The sequence below is a fragment of the Marmota flaviventris genome, chromosome 13 (genome assembly GCF_047511675.1).
Source record: "Marmota flaviventris isolate mMarFla1 chromosome 13, mMarFla1.hap1, whole genome shotgun sequence".
Taxonomy (NCBI): domain Eukaryota; kingdom Metazoa; phylum Chordata; class Mammalia; order Rodentia; family Sciuridae; genus Marmota; species Marmota flaviventris.
The window spans coordinates 67,023,652-67,042,875 of NC_092510.1; the positions used below are offsets into that span (position 1 = coordinate 67,023,652).

At 42.3% G+C, this 19,224-nt stretch overlaps 1 protein-coding gene across 5 annotated transcripts; it reads left to right on the top strand.

The window, feature by feature from the left end:
- The first annotated feature begins 659 nt into the window (after positions 1-659).
- Nudt2 (nudix hydrolase 2) lies at positions 660-14,968 on the top strand. Of its 5 annotated transcripts, XM_027931015.2 has the most exons (5): positions 661-770; positions 3,698-3,773; positions 7,507-7,606; positions 11,679-11,819; positions 14,375-14,968. In XM_027931015.2, the coding sequence occupies exons 4-5, from the start codon at positions 11,693-11,695 to the stop codon at positions 14,689-14,691; spliced, it is 444 nt and encodes a 147-aa protein (XP_027786816.1). In that variant the 5' UTR covers positions 661-770; positions 3,698-3,773; positions 7,507-7,606; positions 11,679-11,692; the 3' UTR covers positions 14,692-14,968. The 5 variants fall into 5 exon arrangements, with proteins under 5 accessions (XP_027786820.1, XP_027786819.1, XP_027786816.1 ...); XM_027931019.2 differs by lacking the exon at positions 7,507-7,606 and having other exon boundaries at positions 660-770; XM_027931016.2 differs by lacking the exon at positions 3,698-3,773.
- Positions 14,969-19,224: the final 4,256 nt, after the last annotated feature.

Below are 19,224 nucleotides of genomic sequence, written 5' to 3' on the forward strand. Positions count from 1 at the left end.
GAAGGGTTCCCTCCTGGGTATGGGTTCAAAGGCAGGAGGAATGTGCAACTCAGAAAGACGTCATGAGAGAGGTGGTGTTCAAGATCATTGCTAAAGAAAAAGTAGAAATATGGGGATGAAAGGAAGAGTGGGTAAACGTTCAGAAGAACCAGGAGGAACCAACTCCCAGTTCCCTCATAAATGCTCAGCGGCCGTCAGGCGCACCCTCTCCACAGGGCAGGCGCCACGGCTCCCGACAAGCCTCTCCGCCCCGATTCCCCAATTCTCTCACCGTGGGGGCTTCCTGACGCCTGGTCAGTCAGCCCTATCTCAGGACAGGAGAAAAAGATGCCGTCTTCTGAGAACTCCAAGGCTAGCGACCTGAGCGTCTGGTCACCCGCCAACCTCCAGAGGCAGCCAGGCCGCATCCCCATGGCAACGCCGCCAAACGCCAGTTCGAACGCCCGCGCTGACACCCGCTTACCCGCAGGCCCGCACGGTCCACCAATGGGCAGTCAGGGAACCCGTTGTCGCTCACTGCCTTCTCCTCTAGAAAACCAATCGGAAACCTAAGAAAACAGCGGGCGTAACGCCCAATTTCCGTCCTTTGACCAATCAGCCCGCCTGCACATAGATCTCGCGACATTTCAGTGAGACCCGCCTTAAAGGTGGACCACAGCTCCTTTTACCCAATACTGTAGAGCTACCGAATTATGATGGAGCTGTCTTGATTGGCCAGTGTACTTCCGGCCTCTGTTGAAGGCCCACTTCCTGCCTCTCTTTTGCTTCGGGTGAGTAACCCTGGGGGTTTAATTCTCCATAGTGTAACTGGGTCTTGGAGCGATGGGTATCAGCCGCTGAGTAACCTCATGTCGCTGCCGGGTCAAAAGTGGACACGGCCTTCTTCGAGCCGGCGGGCGTAGGGAGGCCAGACCTCAACCGCTCGCAGGGCCTCAGTTTACCTGTTTGCACCGGTGGAAGGGAGGGCTAGTGGCCTGTGAGCCTATTTTGCCAGCATGCAAAAAAGGGGTACATGATCAGAATCTCAAAGACAGGCGAGGTCCGGGTTTTCCTTCCAGTACCAGGGACTCAATTTCACTTTGTTGTCATCCGTTAAACCTCGCCTGCTTTCAAATGAGATTTTATATTGTAATTACTTCGTTTTATGAATGAAAAATATTGTGGTCATGTAAGCAGAAGTGGAGAAAGTCAGTCAAGCCATAGTAGTGGTGCACGAGTGTAATCCAGCCATTCTGGAGGCTGAGGTAGGAGGATGTAAGCTCAGGGGCAATTTAGGAGACCCTGTCTGAAAATGAAAAAAGAAAAATTGGGGGTGGGGTGGCACTGGGGGTGTACCTCAGTAGTAGAGTGTTTGCCTAGCATGGGGGAAGCCCCAGGTTCAATTACAGTACTCCCAAAACAACAAAACAAACAAAAAATAAGAGAGTTCCACTACCTGAAGAAAACAAAAATAACCGCGGTGGTGGTGGTGGGGGGGGGAGTCGTGAACAGCTTAAAATAAACTGAATGAAATCCAAATATCAATTTTTTTTTCTTTTTCGAGGTGCTGGGGATTAAACCCAGGGCCTTGTTCATGCAAGGCAAGCACTCCATCAACTGAACTATATCTCCAGCCCTTCAAATATCAATTTAAAAACACTAAAATGGAAGCAGAGGTTAAGTGCTATAATGTTGGGCCGGCCCGGTGACACACACCTATAATCCCAGATACTAGACAGGCTAAAGCAGAAGGATCACAAGTTCTAAGCCAGCCTCAACAATTTTAGTGAGACAGTGTCTCAAAATAAAACGGACCGGGAATATAGCTCAGTGAGAGTTACCTGCCTAATATGCACTCAGTCCTGGGTTGGATCCCCAGTACCACACTAAAAAGAAAACACAAGGAAAGTGCAATGATGTTGGGAGTCGGGCATACCTGCTTTTGAATGACTACCCAGGTATCTCTGAGCTATAGTTTCTATTTTATCAAAATATTTGGATTTCATTGAAAATGGCAATAAAGCCTCAGTGGGTTGTGGCAAAGATTAAGTGAAATAAAGAAGGTAAAGCATTTGGCACAATGCCTGGCCAGAAGTAACTATTCAAAAAATGGTAGTTGTTATCCTTCCAATAATTACAAAAAAAGATGGGAGCCCAAGTGCACCTCTGTAATCCCAGCCACTAGGGAGACTGAGACAGTAGAATAGTTAAGTTTGAGGCCCCTCTCTGCAACCTAGCAAGACCCTGTCTCAAAAATAAATCAATAAAATTAAAAACTGGGGATGCAGCTCAGTGGTAGAGATTCCCCTGGGTTTAATTCCCAGTACCAAAGGGATGGGGGGATATTTAGTAATTGAGTACTCAGTTTAGTTCAAAATTAAGCAGTTAAGCAAATAAGGTAATTCTTACTAATAAGTAAACAAATCCATTCTTTTTTTGGCGGGGGAGCTACTGGGGGGTTGAACTTGGGGGCACTCGACCATTGAGCCACATCCCCAGCCCTATTTTATATTTTATTTATAGACAGGGTCTCACTGATTGCTTAGCTGCTTAGTGCCTCACCAGTGCTGAGGCTAGCTTTGAACTTGCGATCCTCGTATCACAGCCTCTTATCACAACCTCCCTAGCCACTGGGATTAGAGGCATGTGCCACTGCACCCAGCACAAATCCATTCTTTAAAATAAATCTTTTCTTTGTATCTATATTAAAGAAATTTTTTTCTTGTTGGTTCTTACCCAAAAAGAGTAACATAGTGTATAACAGCTGTTTTACAGAAAATGTGAAAATCCATTTCTCAGTGATCCAAGGCTGAGTGTGCCATTAAAACAGAAGTTTTTAGCTTGATGTTTTACAATACAGGATTAAGAGTGATAGTCACCTAAACCAAACACCTCTTTCCCTTTCCTTTGGATTTATATTTAAATCTCTTTCCCTTAGACAATGAAACATTTTTTTTTCAATTTTACTTGAAATATCTCTTCAGTTTATCCTCTTTTTTTTCCTTCTCACAGCCTCTACCTTAACTGGACTGTTGAAGTAGGTTCATAATTGGCTGGTCTCTTTGCCTCCAGGCTTTCTTTCTAATGTTTTTCACTTTGCTTGCTGTGAGAATATCTTTATAAAGTGTCAATCTGACCAAATTACAGCCCTGCCTAAAACCATTGAAAGACCTCATTGCCTACAGAATATAAGCTAAGCTATCAATGGAATATCTGTGTTTAAGGGTCTTTACACACACTCCTTCCTTTACCTGGAGTGCCCCTTGCCTCCACCTTTATTCTGCTGGTAAACTGGCCATCTTGAAATCCTTATGGGGTATACTTCTTGGACCTAAAGATCCTTCTTTGCTATCTTTTCATCTTATACCTTATGATGCACAAAACACACTGACATGTCTGTCTGAATGCCTTCTACTTTAGGCTTAAACCTCTAGCAAATCTGGGTTTTGTAGTATTCAGCTTCATATCTACTCCTCAGTCCTGTCACACTGCCTGTGGCATATGACATGTTCAACAAACATTAGATGAGTGAAGGAATCCCTTCAGGCTCTAATACTGTAACTCCCCAAATTTGCTTTCTAGAATTGAACAGCAGATGGCACTAATAGGCCACTTAACAAATCTCTAGAAAAATTTTTGTCCCAACCTTGTCTGACTTTGGCCTCGTCCTAGAAGCCAATATGCTATTACAGGTGAAATCTCCTGTTTCCTCCCTCAGCCAGATAGCAAAGATCGCAAAATGACTCAGCAGTTTATTCTCTGAGAAGAAGGAAGTGGTAGATGTCCAGAAAAAGGTACAGTTGAAGGAATATTTTCTTTGTTTAAATTTATTCATGTAGTTAGGGATTTTTCTTTTTAAGAGAGAACTTTATTGATGGATGGGATATTATTATTGTCCATTCAAAAAGAGAAGAAGGAAACTGGTGAACTACAGAGAAAGCAGTTATGTGGAAAATGAGGAAAAGCTGAATAATCTCATGGGTTGCTTGTAAGCTGGCAGTTGGCCTTCCTCCCCAAGGTGAGTGGCCTAGACTAATTTTTCGGATATCAGGGCCCTAAGTTAGATGTTTATATGCTTGTCCGAGGCTAACATGAAGGGTGTTCCCAGTACTTGGTGCTTTTGAATACCAAAGCTATTGGGTATGACTTTGAACATGTGGTTTTAGGTTCCTACTTCCCAGAAAAGAGCAATAGAGGCATAGAAACCCTTCCCTGATGGGCATTTTTAGGGCTCTTTTTTTTTTTTTTTTTTTTTTTTTTTAAGATTCACCTACTTTCTCTGAGGTTATACTTCATTTTTATTGTATGAATAGATAATGAACATACATTGGGTTGTTTTAAGTTTGAGACTATTATGAATTATACTGTTATGAACATTGTGTTTCAAGTAAATACATAGACATGTTTATTTAGGGTAGATATTCAAGAGTGAAACTTCTAAATCAAAAGATAATGTGTCTTTACTAGGTAATGCAAAATGATTTTTCAGATTTACACTCCCATAATTGTGCATGAAAATTCCCATCACTCCACATTCTCATTAACATGTAATCGTCAGATTTTTAATTTCTGTCAATCTAATGAGTACACAGTGATATTTTCTTCTGAGTTCAATTTGTATTTTCCAACTGAGTGCAGTGACGTGTGCCGTAATCCCAGCTGTTCTGAAGGCTAAGGCAGAAGGATCACAAGTTTCAGGCCAACCTCCACAACTTAGGTGTGAGACCCTCTCATACGGTTTCCGTTGTTTACCGGTGACAAGTCCTTGCTTTCCCCAATGTTGACGAGTCCTTGCTTTCCCCAGTGTTGAAGTATAACACCAGAGAAGCACGCCAGGCAAGGTCAGAATAGAAATTAGAAGTTTATTAAAGGACAGCAGAAAAGACTTCTCCCGGAGGAAGAAGGGGACCCAAGAAGTGGAATCCCTTTTAGGGCTCTTAAGCTACACTTTCCCCTCCAGAGTCTTTTGGGACACCAGGACCTTTGTTTACTGCTTCACCCACCTTCAGCCTGTTTCATGGAAAAGATTACAACTAGGCATCTTAAGCAACCTCCAGATGAATAGAGATTAAAGTTCAGAAATTTTCAAAACTGGAAGTGATTTTTATAATCATTTGTATGTCCTCTGTCAGGGCTTTTTGTGCCCTAAGCCCTATTCTTTCTTGGCAAGCAGAGTAGTTTAAAGGGGATGGGAGAAAAATACAGACTGGAGTTAGATTTATTTGGATTAAAATTTATTTACAGGGCAGCTATTTCCTTGGGCAAGTATTTAACCTTTCTTAATATCTCAGTTTCCTCTTAAAGAGATAATAATGCTTGTCTTGAAGGGTTGTCTTGGGCATTAGAAATGATAATTGTCAAAAACCTTGTACAGTAGGCACAGTGGCACACGCCTTTATGATCCCAGCAGCTCAGGATGCTGAGACAGGGGGATAGGGAGTTCAAAGCCAGCTTCAGCAAAAGCAAGGTGCTAAGCGACCCAGTAAGACCCTGTCTCCAAATAAAATACAAAATAGGGTTGGGGATGTGGCTCAGTAGTTAAGTGCCCCTGAGTTCAATCCCTGATACAAACAAACACCTTGTATAGTGTAGCTGACACAGTATTGATGCTTACTTGACAACGTGGTAGCATGAAACACTATACAAGGGCTTTTAAGACTATGAAAAGCAAATCAGGAGGAGGATTTGGGGAGCTCTTTCTATCTAAGGTCATATTAGTGGGGCTAGAGTGTAGCTCAGTGGTAGAGTGCTTGCCTAGTGTGCACAAGGCCCAGAGTTTGATCCCCAGCACCGCTAAATGAATAAATAAAGATATACTTCTAAGGGCTTTTGGAGTTGAACTATGCTTACAAGAGCACTCTGATTAATTTGATGGAAACATTGGAACACATCAGCTTAGCCATTTATTTGTAAATTCTTTTTTGGCACCTAGGTTTCAAACCTCCTAGGCTGTGAGTGAATTGCATGTATAGATCAAGCCAAGAGCACTTTTCCTTAGCTTCTGGAACCTTCTGATGACATTGAGGGATTTTTTTTTTTTTCTTCAGATTTTTTCTAACCACCTCAGGCGTTCTGCCACTTTTCTGAAGTGTGAATTGCCTGCTGTCAGCCTGGAGTTCTCACCTCTGCAATCCTGGCTGCAGGCATATTTGCATATTGGATGCTATGTTCTTTAACCCCCTGAGGTTTGAATGGGCTTGGAGTCTGTGTGTGAAAGCTGGCTCCTTTCCAACCCCTGGACAGTTTCAGTTCTCTGGTCTCCAGAAAAACAGAAAACCACCAACAATAGCACCATTGACTTTTATGTAAATGGTACTCTTCTGGAAGACACTGGGCTATTTCCCAGGGCCCCAGAACATACTCAAACATTTGTTTGAGTGGGAGGTGGGGAGAAAGTTCTGTTGAGTCAATGAACATCTGTTGAGATCTGCTATGCTGAGTCCCAGTGAAACAGAGCTCAGTCTGGCTCTTCCTTGCCAGAGGAAGATTTGCCAACATAGATTTACCATACTAGGTGTGCATGCTTATGAATGCTTTGTACTGTGTCACTTTAGCTAAGTAGGAACTACATGTCCCAGGAGTCCTTTCCTGTTTGGTTCCAGGTCAGTATTGAACACAAAATTTTGTGCAAGATTTGGAAAACTGAGAGGCTGAGGAAGGAGGATCATAATTTGAAGTCTAACCTGTACAACTTACCAAGACCCTGTCTCAATTAAAAAAAATAAATAAAGGGGCTGGGGATGTGGCTCAGCCGTAGAGTGCTCACCTGGCACGTGCGGGGTCCCGGGTTCAATCCTCAGCACCACATAAAAATAAAAAATAAAGATATTGTGTCCACCTGCAACTAAAAAATAAATATTTTTTTAAAATAAAAATAAAAAGGACTAGGGATGTAGCTCAGTGGTAGAACACCCTTGGATTTGATCCTTAGTACTGGAGGTGGGGGTTACATTTAGAATACCATGAGAGAGGGATATTAAAGATGTAGAATAGGGAAAGGTCCCAAATCTATGAAGATTTGGAAAGCTGAAGTGAAGTGGCAATCAGTACACTAAAGGACAGATCTGGGTATCAGGCACAGGGGCTGTGCATACACTTTAACACTGATCTGCTGGTTCACCTTGCTGGCAAAAGACATATCCAAGCCTGCAGCTTTCTCAGCACCTATGGAATGTCCCCCTTCATCTCCTCTGAATCCTGGGTCACATGTGCATTCAGCTTTGAGGCAAGGGGGTCCAACTTCTGCAGGTCATCTGTGTCACTGAACTTAGAGACAGTATCAAGTTTCAGTTTGTCCTGATGAATTCCAGTTGTCCTCATGGATCAAAATTTGTTTTCACAAATTCCAGTTTGTCCTTTCTCCTCTACTTCACATCATCTTTCTTCCCAACTGTTGGTATCACCTATAGAGACTTCAGGCCCACAACAGATGCAAGTTAAGTAGTTGCATGGATTTCTCTACCAGTTTCCAAAATTGTTACAAGGAATAATTCTTATAATAAATTCTTAATTTTCCGTTACTCATAGCTCTGCTTCTCTGACTGAACTCTATAGTAAAAGTTTGTCGAGTAATTAGAAACCAGAAGGCTTCACAGGTGAAAGTAACATTTGAGCTGCTTCAGAAGGGGTAAGTAAGAGTTTGTATGTATGGCCTGTGTGGGGATGGACAAATTCCAGCAAACATCTGACTTGAGCCAAGTAATAGAAAAGGGCAGTGAGGAATTCTCCCTTTAGAAGGATTGTATTCTCTGTGTGTCCAAAGCATAGGTGAAGAGTGAACATCTGATCCAAGGTCTTTGGGTCCCATTTAGATGAACATTTGGCCAGTCTGCTTCTTAGTTGTGATCACCCCTATATGCTGGTATCCACCAAGATGCATCTTGCTAGGCTATACCTTGTTGCTCTACCTCCACTACTTAGCACATAGGAAAATATTGGCCTGCTTCCACATGGCCACTCAAGGCCTATTTATTTTGTCTCCCATGCAGGCATATTTATGTTATGTTATCATATTGTACTGAAGGTGGTAGTGGTATGGAGAAGTATTATGGGGCTTTCTGTCCCAGGCAAGGTACTGCACCCTCTAGTCTTGGATCCCTAAACTTATCTATGGGCTCCAACATTCATTTTGTGGGATTGTACCTAAGGCAACAGTTAGGTATGTTACATATCTCACTTTCTAATACTCTGAGTATCTATAGGAGAGGCATTGGATCAGTCAGCTGTTTCACCCTCAACTATGAACCAGTAATTTGAAATCTTTTTTCATCTGTTCTGAAGTAACAGTAACTTCCAGCTTTTGGAGTGGGAAAGTTCTCAACATAAATAAGGAGTCCAGAAAAATAGAACACAATGTTTAACAAAAGCCTATTGCCACTTAACATATGAATTTTTAACTCAAAAAATTTCATTATTCATACTATTCTGAACCATACTATTTTTACTTAATATGTCTGAATTTCTTTTCTCATAAGCAGCACATTTGGTTCTAACACATTTTAAGAAATGCCTTCACAATATTCTATCTTATAAATATACTTTATTTCATGATCCCCATATTGGTGTATATTTGTTTCTGCCTTTCTTTTTGATACTGCAGATAAGTTGGGAGTATGTACCCTTCCTTATCTATACATCTTAAATATGTATTTCTGTGAGAGCACCTAAAAATGGCATTGCTAGGTCTAAGGAAATGTGTATTTTATATATATAAATGTATGTATATGTGTGTATATATAATATTTTTAGTTGTAGATGGACCCAATAACTTTATTTTTTTATGTGGTACTGAGAAGTGAACCAAGTGCCTCACATGTGTTAGGCAAGCACTCTACCACTGACCCACAATCTTAGCCCTGTATTTATATTTTGATTGTTATTCTAAAACCACCCTACTAAAGATATATGCCAATTTATTCTTCCTTCAAAAGCATGTGATAATAGCTAGGGGGGATGGTGTATGCCTGTAATCCCAGGGACTTGGGAGGCTGAGACAGGAGAATCACAAGTTTAAGGCCAACCTCAGCAATTTAGCAAGGCCCTAAGCAACTTAGCAAGACCTTGTCTCAAAATAAAATATAGTAAGCAGCTGGGTGTAGTGGTGCATGCCTGTAATCCCAGCAGCTCTGGAGGCTGAAACAGAAGGATCACAAGTTCAAAACCAGCCTCAGCAAAAGTTAGGTGCTAAGCACCTCAGTGAGACCCTGTCTCTAAATAAAGTACAAAATAGGACTAGGGATGTGGTTCAGTGGTCGAGTACCCTTGAGTATAATAAGGGCTGTGGATGTGGTTCCACAATAAAGGGCCCTGGGTTTAATCAACTGGTACCAAAAAAAAAAAAAAAGCATATGAAAACATAGACGATTTCAAAATCCCCTTTGACTTTTTTTTCAATCCTTAAAAACCCCTTTGGGGAGGGGCAGAGATTTAGCTAAGTGGTAGAACACTTGCCTAGTGTGCCAAAAGACCTGGGTTAAATTCCTGGCACTAAGAGGAGAAAGGTTTGGAAAGGTGTATTATGGTTCTTTGGTAAGAAACTGATCTTTCCTAAGATAACATTACCATCTATTAGCAATCCTAAGGATTGCCCTAGAACAGGTTTCAGTTTGGATCTGATTTTTAGTATGCCTTTGACAGCCTCTTAATTGAGCACCAAAAAGAGGGCCAAGAATAGCCACTCCTACTCCATAAGACCTCCCTGAGCACCAGCTCCTTCTCCCACCCTGTTGACATGAAATGAGCCTTATCCATCTTAGGCCACTCTCCCAGACCTTCACTGCATTTGAGACATGTAGCTTTCTTTCAGTTCTGCCATCCCACCTTGAGATTATTCTTGCTGTTCCCTCCCCCTGGAACACACTCTCTCCCCTCCTTCCCTCTGTTGATTTATCTTTGATTCATCCTTTGCTCCTCAAACATCCCTTTCAGGGAGCCTTCCATGATCTTTCATACAAGGTCAGGTTACCCATTATTCATTATTCCTTTGTAGTACGTACATTATTGGCAGGTTTTTTAAAATTAGCTTATTTGATTAAATTCTGCCTCTCCCATGTGATGATTAATTATCTAATGACAAAGGCAGTTTATAGGTGCCTAGTGTAGTTGAGTCTCAGTATCCAGGGGTTCCATATCCACAGATTCAAACAACCACAGATCAAAAATATTTTTTTCAAAATTGTGTCTCTTGAACACGGACTCTTTTTCATTAAATTTTTTTTAGTTGTTGATTGGCCTTTATTTATTTACTTATATGTGGTACTGAGAATCAAACCCAGTGCCTCACACATGCTAGGCAAACACTCTACCACTGAGCCACAACCCCAGCCCTTTCTTGTCATTATTAACTAAACAATAAAATATAACAATAATTTACCTAGCATTTATACTGTATTTGGTATTATAAGTAATCTAGAGATGATCTGAAGTATTCGAAGGGACCTGAATGCACTTGCCTAGCATGCTGGAGGCTCTGGATTTAATCCCTAACACCATAAAGTAAAAATTAATTAACTAAATACATTTTAAAAATAAAATATGCAGAGGATATTCATAGGTTATATGCAAATACCAGGCCATTTTATATAAGGAACTTGAACATTTGTGGAGTTTGGTATTCCTACGGGTCCTGGAACCAACCTCCCTTCAATACCAGGGGATGACTGTACATAGTTGGTGCTCAGTATAGGTTAAGTGAATGAGTAACATAAATTTTTTTTTAGCAGGGTCTTATATAAAAGATCTTCAGCTGGGCCTGGTGGCGCACGCCTGTAATCCCAGTGGCTCAGGAGGCGGAGGCAGGATGAACGGGAGTTCAAAGCCAACCTTAGCAATAAGTGAGGTGCTAAGCAACTTAGTGAGACTCTGTCTCTAAATAAAATACAAACTAGGGCTGGGGTGTGGCTCAGTGATCAAATGCCCCTGAGTTCAATCCCCAATACCGACCCTCCAACAACAACAAAAAAAGATCTTCATTATTTTTTGTTACTTTGATTATGTGTCCTCTCAGATCATGAATTTTCTATTCACTTGTACAGATCTTTTTACTTTTCTCCCTTTCTTTCTTTTTTGTTATTTTTTTACTTTTTTTTTTTTTTGGTACTGGGGATTGAACTCAGCGGCTGGGGATATAGCTCAGTTGGTAGAATGCTTGCCTTACATGCACAAGGCCTTGGGTTCTAATCCCCAGCACCACAAAAAAAAAAAAAAAAAGAAAGAAAGAAAAAATAACAAGAAGTTTTTTTCGTACACCAAGCTACCTGTTTTAGGTGACCCCTCTGAATCATCAGACTACACTTTTGGGGTCCCTGTGTTGCAGGGGCTCAGAATATATGTGAAGGAAATGGGATTGTGGGTTTGATGATACTTGCATCTTTCACATTCCCATTCTCTCTCTTGTTTCAGTGGGTTTACTAAGAATCTTTAGACTCACGAATACACACAAGCCTTGTATTTTATAGGGAGACCTAGAAGACTAGAAGTAGAGGCTACATTGATTTAGGATAGTTGCCGGATCCTGCAGTTAACACACAAAGGTCTGTCCCTAATTTCTGAATTTCCATCATTGGCTCTTGGCATGCTGCCTTCTCTAGGTTATAAGATCACTTGTTAGTGTGTTACTCTCCAGCACCACGGTGCCACCTTCAAGTTTGGATCTTCCTGTTTTGTATAACTTCCAAATGTCCTATATTTTCTTCATTAAGTTCTTAGATAGACCATGGCCCTGAGAGCATGTGGCTTGATCATCTTCCGAAGACGCCTTATTCCCAAGGTGGACAACGATTCAATTGAATTTCTACTGCTGCAGGCATCAAATGGCATTCATCACTGGACTCCTCCCAAAGGTGTGAAGCCAGAGGGGCTGGCTTTTAGGGAAATGCCAAGTGTTGCTCTTGTTTCCCAGTGACTGTACAGCAGGAACTGGTGGGATAGGCAGAAGGCCTTGATCCTTTCTATGTACAAGGTCTGCAGGCCAAAGCAAAGCTGAAAATAGAATTCTGTGATTGCATTCCAGGGCAGAAGCAGCATCTGGTGTTTTTGTATCATTCACCAGATCTCCAGCTTCTGTGGTGAATGATGGTGTAGGAGAAAACCATCATCGGACTGGGAATTATGGGTGTTGGGAGTTGAGTCATGACTGGGCTATGTGCCCACCTCTCTAGGCTTTTGAATTTTTCATCTGTCAAAGAAGGAAGGGGTTGACTAGAAAATCCCGAGTTTTCTTTTAGCCCTGTATTGGATTTCATTTGATCAGGTTCCTTTGACTACTTGTTCAGTGTCCCATTCACTAGGTTTTTCTTTTGAACTAAACATCCGGAGTGTTTTTTAACCTAGCTATGTTTTGAGTTAGAAGCACAGAGAAGGTGGGTTCCCTGATCATGCATTCTTCTGCGGTCTCTGACAGAAGTGGAAGAGTAAGGGAAACAGAGGGCCCTTCTTAAACCAGGAGGTTTTGAAGATCGGAGACCTTGGGATTGCAATTTGATCAACCCCCTATGCCCTGGGTCCATCATTCAGCACCCAGGGTAGAGTGGTCAGTTCTCTAGCAGGCTGAACAGTGAAGACTAGTGGTCTGGGGTCTTCAGCCAGGCCAAGATCTGTTTGTAAGCTGGCTGTATTTCATCCACTAGCATTCCTGATCTCACTTCCAAGAGTAAGAGAGATTTCCTCAGATGATCCCGAAAAATAAGCCATTCTGTGTAGGGAGAAAGAGGGGAAAAAAGCCATTGGAATGGTCCAAGTGGGCAGGAACAGACTTGTTTGGGCCCCTATGGGGATGAGAAGCCCTGAGTGAATGGCTCCCAGACAAGATAACAGGGAGTGAGATGGGGAGGGGTGGACAAGGATCTAGGGTTGGAAGGAAATGATAACAGAAAATAAAATTTTGCACATTTGTGTTGTACCGGGAAGAAACAAGGTGGAAAAAATAAGTGTCATAAATACTATGAATAGGAATATTCACACTTATCTTCTGATCACCTAGTCACACTGCATGATCCCCTCATTAAAGGACGTCAGCAGCTCTCCTAGTCATTTCCTGCCTGGACTTGGGGAGAAGTTACCCTGTTATCATTAAATATCATTGAATTCTGGAAGGAATGTGCTCAGAAACTCGCACACACTTGAGGGGAGACAGGGAATCCTAAATAAGTGTCACTAATCAGCATCCTTCCATTTTCCTCCCTCAGTGTATTAGCTATCTGTCTTTATGTACACTATAGGAGGTGCTATGCAGAGAAAATGTCCCACAGCCATAAGCTAAAAAGGGTTCTTCAAGTGCCAAGTTCCTGATTTTCTGTGCAGCAGCAACTGACTGTGAGCATTGTATGTGGACCCCTGGGAAAGGGAAGTACTAGGGTATAACTCCAAACCAAGAGGGTAACAACTAAAGAGTTTCTGCTTCCCCTGAGCTCCAGGAGGCTCCTCGGCAACTTGCCACAACCATGAGTAGACAGGTTACCAGAATACTCCCTGATATTTCTGGGCCCCTCAGGGCAAGCTGAGAATTTGTGGGAAAAGCCTAGGCATAAAGCTGAGGGCCACTCTGGTCTGCAGAGCCTCAAATTCTCCTACAACAGTTTCTTGGCAGCTGTCTTCTTGAATTTCAGTCTTGCCAACAAATTTTCTTAGAACTGGCTCTCAACTTGTGCTTAGTCTAAGTTTCCATCAGGACTTTCCCTATGAAACCGAAATCTGGCCTTGTTCAGTAAGAAAGATGAAAACAATTTGGAAAAAAGCTTTATGGCTACTTGGAAACAGCTGTTGGTGTAGCATTTCAGGGTTTTGAGTCGGTCTGTTGGCCCTGGAACTTAAGGGTCCAACTATAGATAGTGTTATGTCCTCATTGGATTGTAGGTGAAGTATCACCCTGCCAAAAAGGGACTGCTCCTCAGAAATTGCTTAAAGGTCTCTAAGGGAAAAGTCTCTAAGAGCACAGGAGATAGAAAACTGAGAAGAACTATCTTGCTTACCATCCAGAAGCAGTATTCTAAGCCTGATTTGCCAAACATAGTTTGTTTTGCTCTCTTCAGAGAAAATGGAGTGGGAAGGAAGAATTCCTTAGATCTCAAGAGCCAGGCACTACCTACCTTGTACTCCTTCCCAGGCACATCAGGATATTACCAATCATTTTTTTAAAATATTTTTTAGTTGTCAATGGACCTTTATTTTAGTTATTTATATATGGTTCTGAGAATCGAACCCAGTGCCTCATGCATGCTAGGCAAGCACTCTACCGCTAGGCTACAACACCAGCCCAAGATATTTCCAATCTTTAGACTTCTTTTAGCCCAGAAACTCCTAGAAAAATCACCTAATACCCTATCTTCAAGACATCAAGCCTGGAAAAATCTATCTTTAGGTACTACTGAAAATTCCCTCCTCCTTTTCTCTTAACCAGGCCATGTGGACCCAGGAGAGAATGACTTGGAGACAGCCCTAAGGGAGACTCGGGAGGAAGCAGGAATAGAAGCTCACCAGCTGACCATCGTTGAGGGGTTCAGAAAGGAGCTCAATTATGTTGCGTGGCAGAAGCCTAAAACAGTTATTTACTGGCTGGCAGAAGTGAAGGACTACGATGTGGAGATCCGCCTCTCCAATGAACACCAAGCCTACCGCTGGCTGGGGCTGGATGAAGCCTGCCAGTTGGCTGAGTTCAAGGAGATGAAGGCAGCACTCCAAGAAGGACACCATTTTCTTTGCTCCACAGTGGCCTAAGCTGACCAGAGCAGTCATTTGCTTCCAAAGGATTCTTGAGGGCTGTTGGAAATTAACCCTGCCCTTTGGTCCAGGGAAAGATATGCGGGTCTTTGGCTTGTTACAGACAAGAGCAGAAAGGTTACTGAAGTCAGTTTAGGATTGTCAGATGAGAACAAGTAAGAAAATTAGCTGAGTGAAAAGACAAAGTAGTTAAAAAAAAAAAAACAAAAACACAACAGTAAGTGCATTCTTTTACTTTATAAATAAACCTCAAGTAGCTTATCTGTCCTTCTAACCTATGTGTTTATTTCTTGGACTCTTGGCATTGGTGAGGAGAAGAAAGCTAAAGTGAATCAGAGCTCTGACCTTAACCAGAAGAAATCCCATGACCATACACTCTACCCTAGAAAAGCTAAGGGCCAGGGAATCAGAATGGGAGAAACCCAGCACTGCTAGGGTGGCTCTTCTACCTCTAACTAGGCATCCCACCCCTGCCAGTGTTCCTGGGTCTGTGCTGTAGTCAGGATTTCTAAGCAAGTAAGACTCGGAGCACAGAAATTTAGTTTGTTCTGTTCACTGGTGTGTCTCCACCACCACAACCATACACACACATGCTGACATCACTGCACACATATCTTATATGTACTCAGTAAATATAATTAGATACCCAAGGAACTTTGGCTCCCCACAACAGAGAGGGACAGGCAACCCTGGAATACAGGCCCATGACACACTCCGACCTCCCAATCCACTCTTGCCTTGCCAGGTAATGAGCCTTGTCAACATGACGTAGGGTCACCAAGAATGAGGCAATCCCAGTCTCGAGTTCTGCTTGGCTTCCCAGCAGCCATATCATTACACCTGTGCATCCCTCTCCTGCAGCTGCCTTTCCCACCTCCAGCAAACTTTATCATTCCCACCCCCAACTACTCCCTTTCCACATAACTCCAGTGTAAGACCCAGAGGTGCAAGAGTTGGGTCTCAGCCTTCTTTTCCCTTGCTACTAGGGCTCAAAGAATGTAGGGGCAGGTGTTAGATCTTATAGCTCTTCCAGAAGCTGTTAGCAGCTGGGTTCATGTGGATTTTATTACAGCATTGTTGTCCAATGTAGTGAAGAAGACTAGAAGGGAAGGGGCATTGGCAAAGGTCAACCTGGATTACCAGAGTCAAGAACAGTCACCCCAAAGGAAGGAAAGAGAAGTCCCTTAGGTCTTAAGCAGGCTTCCAGATGTTTCCAGTCACTGGTTCCTGCAGACAGGGCAAAAGTATTAGTGAACAGAATCTTGGAGGACAGCCAAGGACCTAAATGGTTTTATTCCTCACCCTTCTGAGCAGCAGTCTCCAAAGGAGGCCTGCTGCAGGAAGTTTTTGGAGCTTAATGTTCTCTTCCAGGCCAACAGGGACCACATCCCACTGATTTAATAAATGCCTGCTGGGCAGTGGTGCCAAACCACAGACAAGCTGCCTCCTAACAAGGCTGGCCAGCTCTGTGCTCTCAGAATGAGAGGCTGTGGAATCTCAAAAAACTAAAACCTCATACATCAAAGTTGGAAGGGAACTGGAAAATTACCTGATTTTGCTGCTCATTTTTATTGCTGGGGAAATTAAGATTGATAAAGGTAAATGGTAAATTGGAGGCTGAGGCAGGAGGACTGCTAGTTCAAGACCAGCCTGAGTGATTTAGCAAAAAAAAAAAAAAAAATGCACTTAATTAAATTTTTAATTTAAATTTTATTAAAAAATAAGAAGAGCTGGGGATATAACTCAGTGGTAGAGTGCTTGCCTAGCATATGCGAGATCCTGGATTTAATACTCCCAGTACTACAAAAAAAAAAAAAAAAAAAGATCCTGGTAGTTGCCTAAAAGCAGGGGTTTTTAGAGATTGAGATGTCAGAGGGAAGACTGCTTTAGAATATCTTGCATGGCTTTGGAGTCGTGTACTTTAGTGAATGGGTCTACCATAACTTGTATTATGTGGAGGGTGGGTATGGGCGATTGAATCCAGGAGCACCTAACCGCTGAGCTACATCCCCATATCTTTTTATTTTTTTATTTTGAGACAGGGTCTCAAATAATTGACAAGTAAGCCAGGTGTGGTGACACACACCTGTAATCCCAGCAGCTCAGGAGGCTAAGGCAGGAGGATCGCAAGTTCAAAGCCACCCTCAGCAACTTAGCAAGATTCTGTCTCTAAAATTAAAAAGGGCTGAAGGTGTGACTTAGGGTTGAGCATCCCAGGGTTCCAATCCCAGTACCAAAAGAAAAGAAAGAAAAAAAAAAAAATGTTTGAGAAGTGGATAAGGTGAGGACAGAATGGAACTAAGATTGGAATGTGGTAGTGAATAGGCTTTCCCCTCATCATCACTTTGCTTTTGGTCACCCAGGCTTGTTTGATCTGAATTTAGAGACCCCCAAAAGCATCTCAAAGTCCACCTCACTTGCCCCCGCCATACTCTCTCATTTGGTAGAGCCCTACTCTGTTGATGCTGCACTTTGGAGTAGGCCAGGCCTCAGACCTCTGCGGAGTTGTCCCAGCTCAGGAGATACTTACATGATGAAAGTTTTCTTCCAGAGGATGGGACAGGTTGAAAGGAAACTGCCACAGGACTGATCACAGAGACATACCAAGGACGAAGCAAATTTATTGTCAGGAACTTGACAAGTGCCTCGCACAGAGAGAAAAACAGCAACTCCCCTTGAGCATTAATTTTTATAAGCCAGAGTCATGGCCGCACATTAAGGGTGGGTTTAGCTTTGTGATTGAAGGTGAAGAGTGCAGGTGGAGAGCAGGCTTTCAAAACTTTTTTTTTTTTTTTTGGTAGTACTGGGGGTATTGAATCCAGGATCTCACATATGCTAGAGGGGCAGGAGGGGCAAGTACACTTCATAAAGTGTCACCAGGTTCTCAAAATTGACTCCTTCTATACACACTCAGGAAATAGGTTAACGTCTGCTGCATAGTTTAAAGACATTGTGGTCAGGTCGCAGCTGTGTGGGGGTGTCAGCTTCTATGTGAGTGGGCTCTTTTAGGAAGGGGGCCAACTTTGCACAGAGTGAGATGTCTGAGCAGAATGGGGTCAGCCTGACTTAACTTTCAAATCAGCCCGTAGTTCTGCCAACACAGGTCAGCACTGATCAGAAATGGGAGGAGTCCCTTGCTGCAGCCCCTCTGAGGGAAAGTGCTCCTGGGATTCCAATCAGTTTGCCATCCTTTGGCTCTCAGAGTTTCAGAGTTCTAAAGCCCAATCCCTCCCAGGCTTTGTGTGTAGAGTTTAAGTGGGTTATATGACCAGGGCAAAGAGATTGCTGATCTGGTCATCCTTCTACTCCACAAGGATCTCCCTAAGGGCAACCTTAAGGAATAAGGTGCTGAAAGAGGGTTCTGTTCTGTCCTGAGCTTGGGCAGAAAGTAGAACCACTCATTTCTTCCTACAGGTATCAGAAGGAAAATGCCAGTCCTTCTTAAGGTCTCAGTAGAGGTTGACTTGGGAAAGGATCCTAGACAGAGCCACAGTTTGGGAAGCAGGAACCTCTGGCTTGAGTTGCCCCTATTTAAACATTTTATTTATCATTTCTGTGTCTCCTGAAGTCCTGACTCTTTCAAAAATCTTTCCCAGGATTTTCAGAAATTTCTGATTTCCATTCCCCTGATGTCTACTTGCCCTTCTTCAAAACTCATCTTGTACCTTAGAGAGTTGCTCGTTGATTTTTTTTTTTTTGTACTAGGGATTGAACCCAGAAATGCTTTATCACTGAGCCAGATCCCCAGCCCTTTTTAAAAATTTTATTTTGAGATATGGTCTCACTAAGTTGCTTGGGACCTACATTGCCAATACTGACCTTGAATCCTCCTGCCTCAGCCTCCTGAGTCACTGGGATTAAAGGTGTGCACCACTGTGCTCAGCTGCTTCATTGTTTTTTTGTTTTACTATTTTATTTATTTATTTTCTTGCTGTAATGGGGATTGAACCCAAGATTTTGTGCATGCTAGTCAAGTGCTCTACTATTGAGCTACATTCTCAGTTATTTTTATTATTTATTTATTTGTTTGTTTGTTTGTTTATTTATTTATTTATTGGTACCAGGGATTGAACACATGGGCTGATTTCACTTAAACACTGAGCCACATCCCCAGCCATTTTTAAATTTTTATTTTGAGGAAGGAACTAGCTAAATTGTTTCGAGCTCACTAAGTTGCAGAGGTTGGCTTTGAACTTTTGGTCCTCCTGCTTCAGCCCCCTGAATTGCTGGGATTATAGGCGTGTTCCAACAAACAATGACTTTTAAAACATTTTATTTCTATTTACTGCATATGTAATTAAAAGGTATATTTTGAAAAAATACTCTTGTCCCTCTGAAGAAAAAAAAACTGGTTTGGGTATGAGCAGAAAATGTTCAAAGGCTAGAAAAGTTCATTGTGAGTAGATATTATTTTTAACAGGACCTAAATTACAAAAGGGGGAAGACAGGAGAAAAGGGGCCAAAAAGAAAGTGAAGTTTGTTTCAGTTGGAAAAGAATATGCAGGTCATAGTCATTCCTTCCCTCTGTTA

Bases quoted from the DNA above. Each gene is read 5' to 3' on its own strand.
- Nudt2 (XM_027931019.2), top strand. From the start codon at position 11,693: ATGGCCCTGAGAGCATGTGGCTTGATCATCTTCCGAAGACGCCTTATT. The intron at 11,820-14,374 runs GTGTGAAGCCAG...TCTCTTAACCAG, and splicing joins TCACTGGACTCCTCCCAAAG to GCCATGTGGACCCAGGAGAG.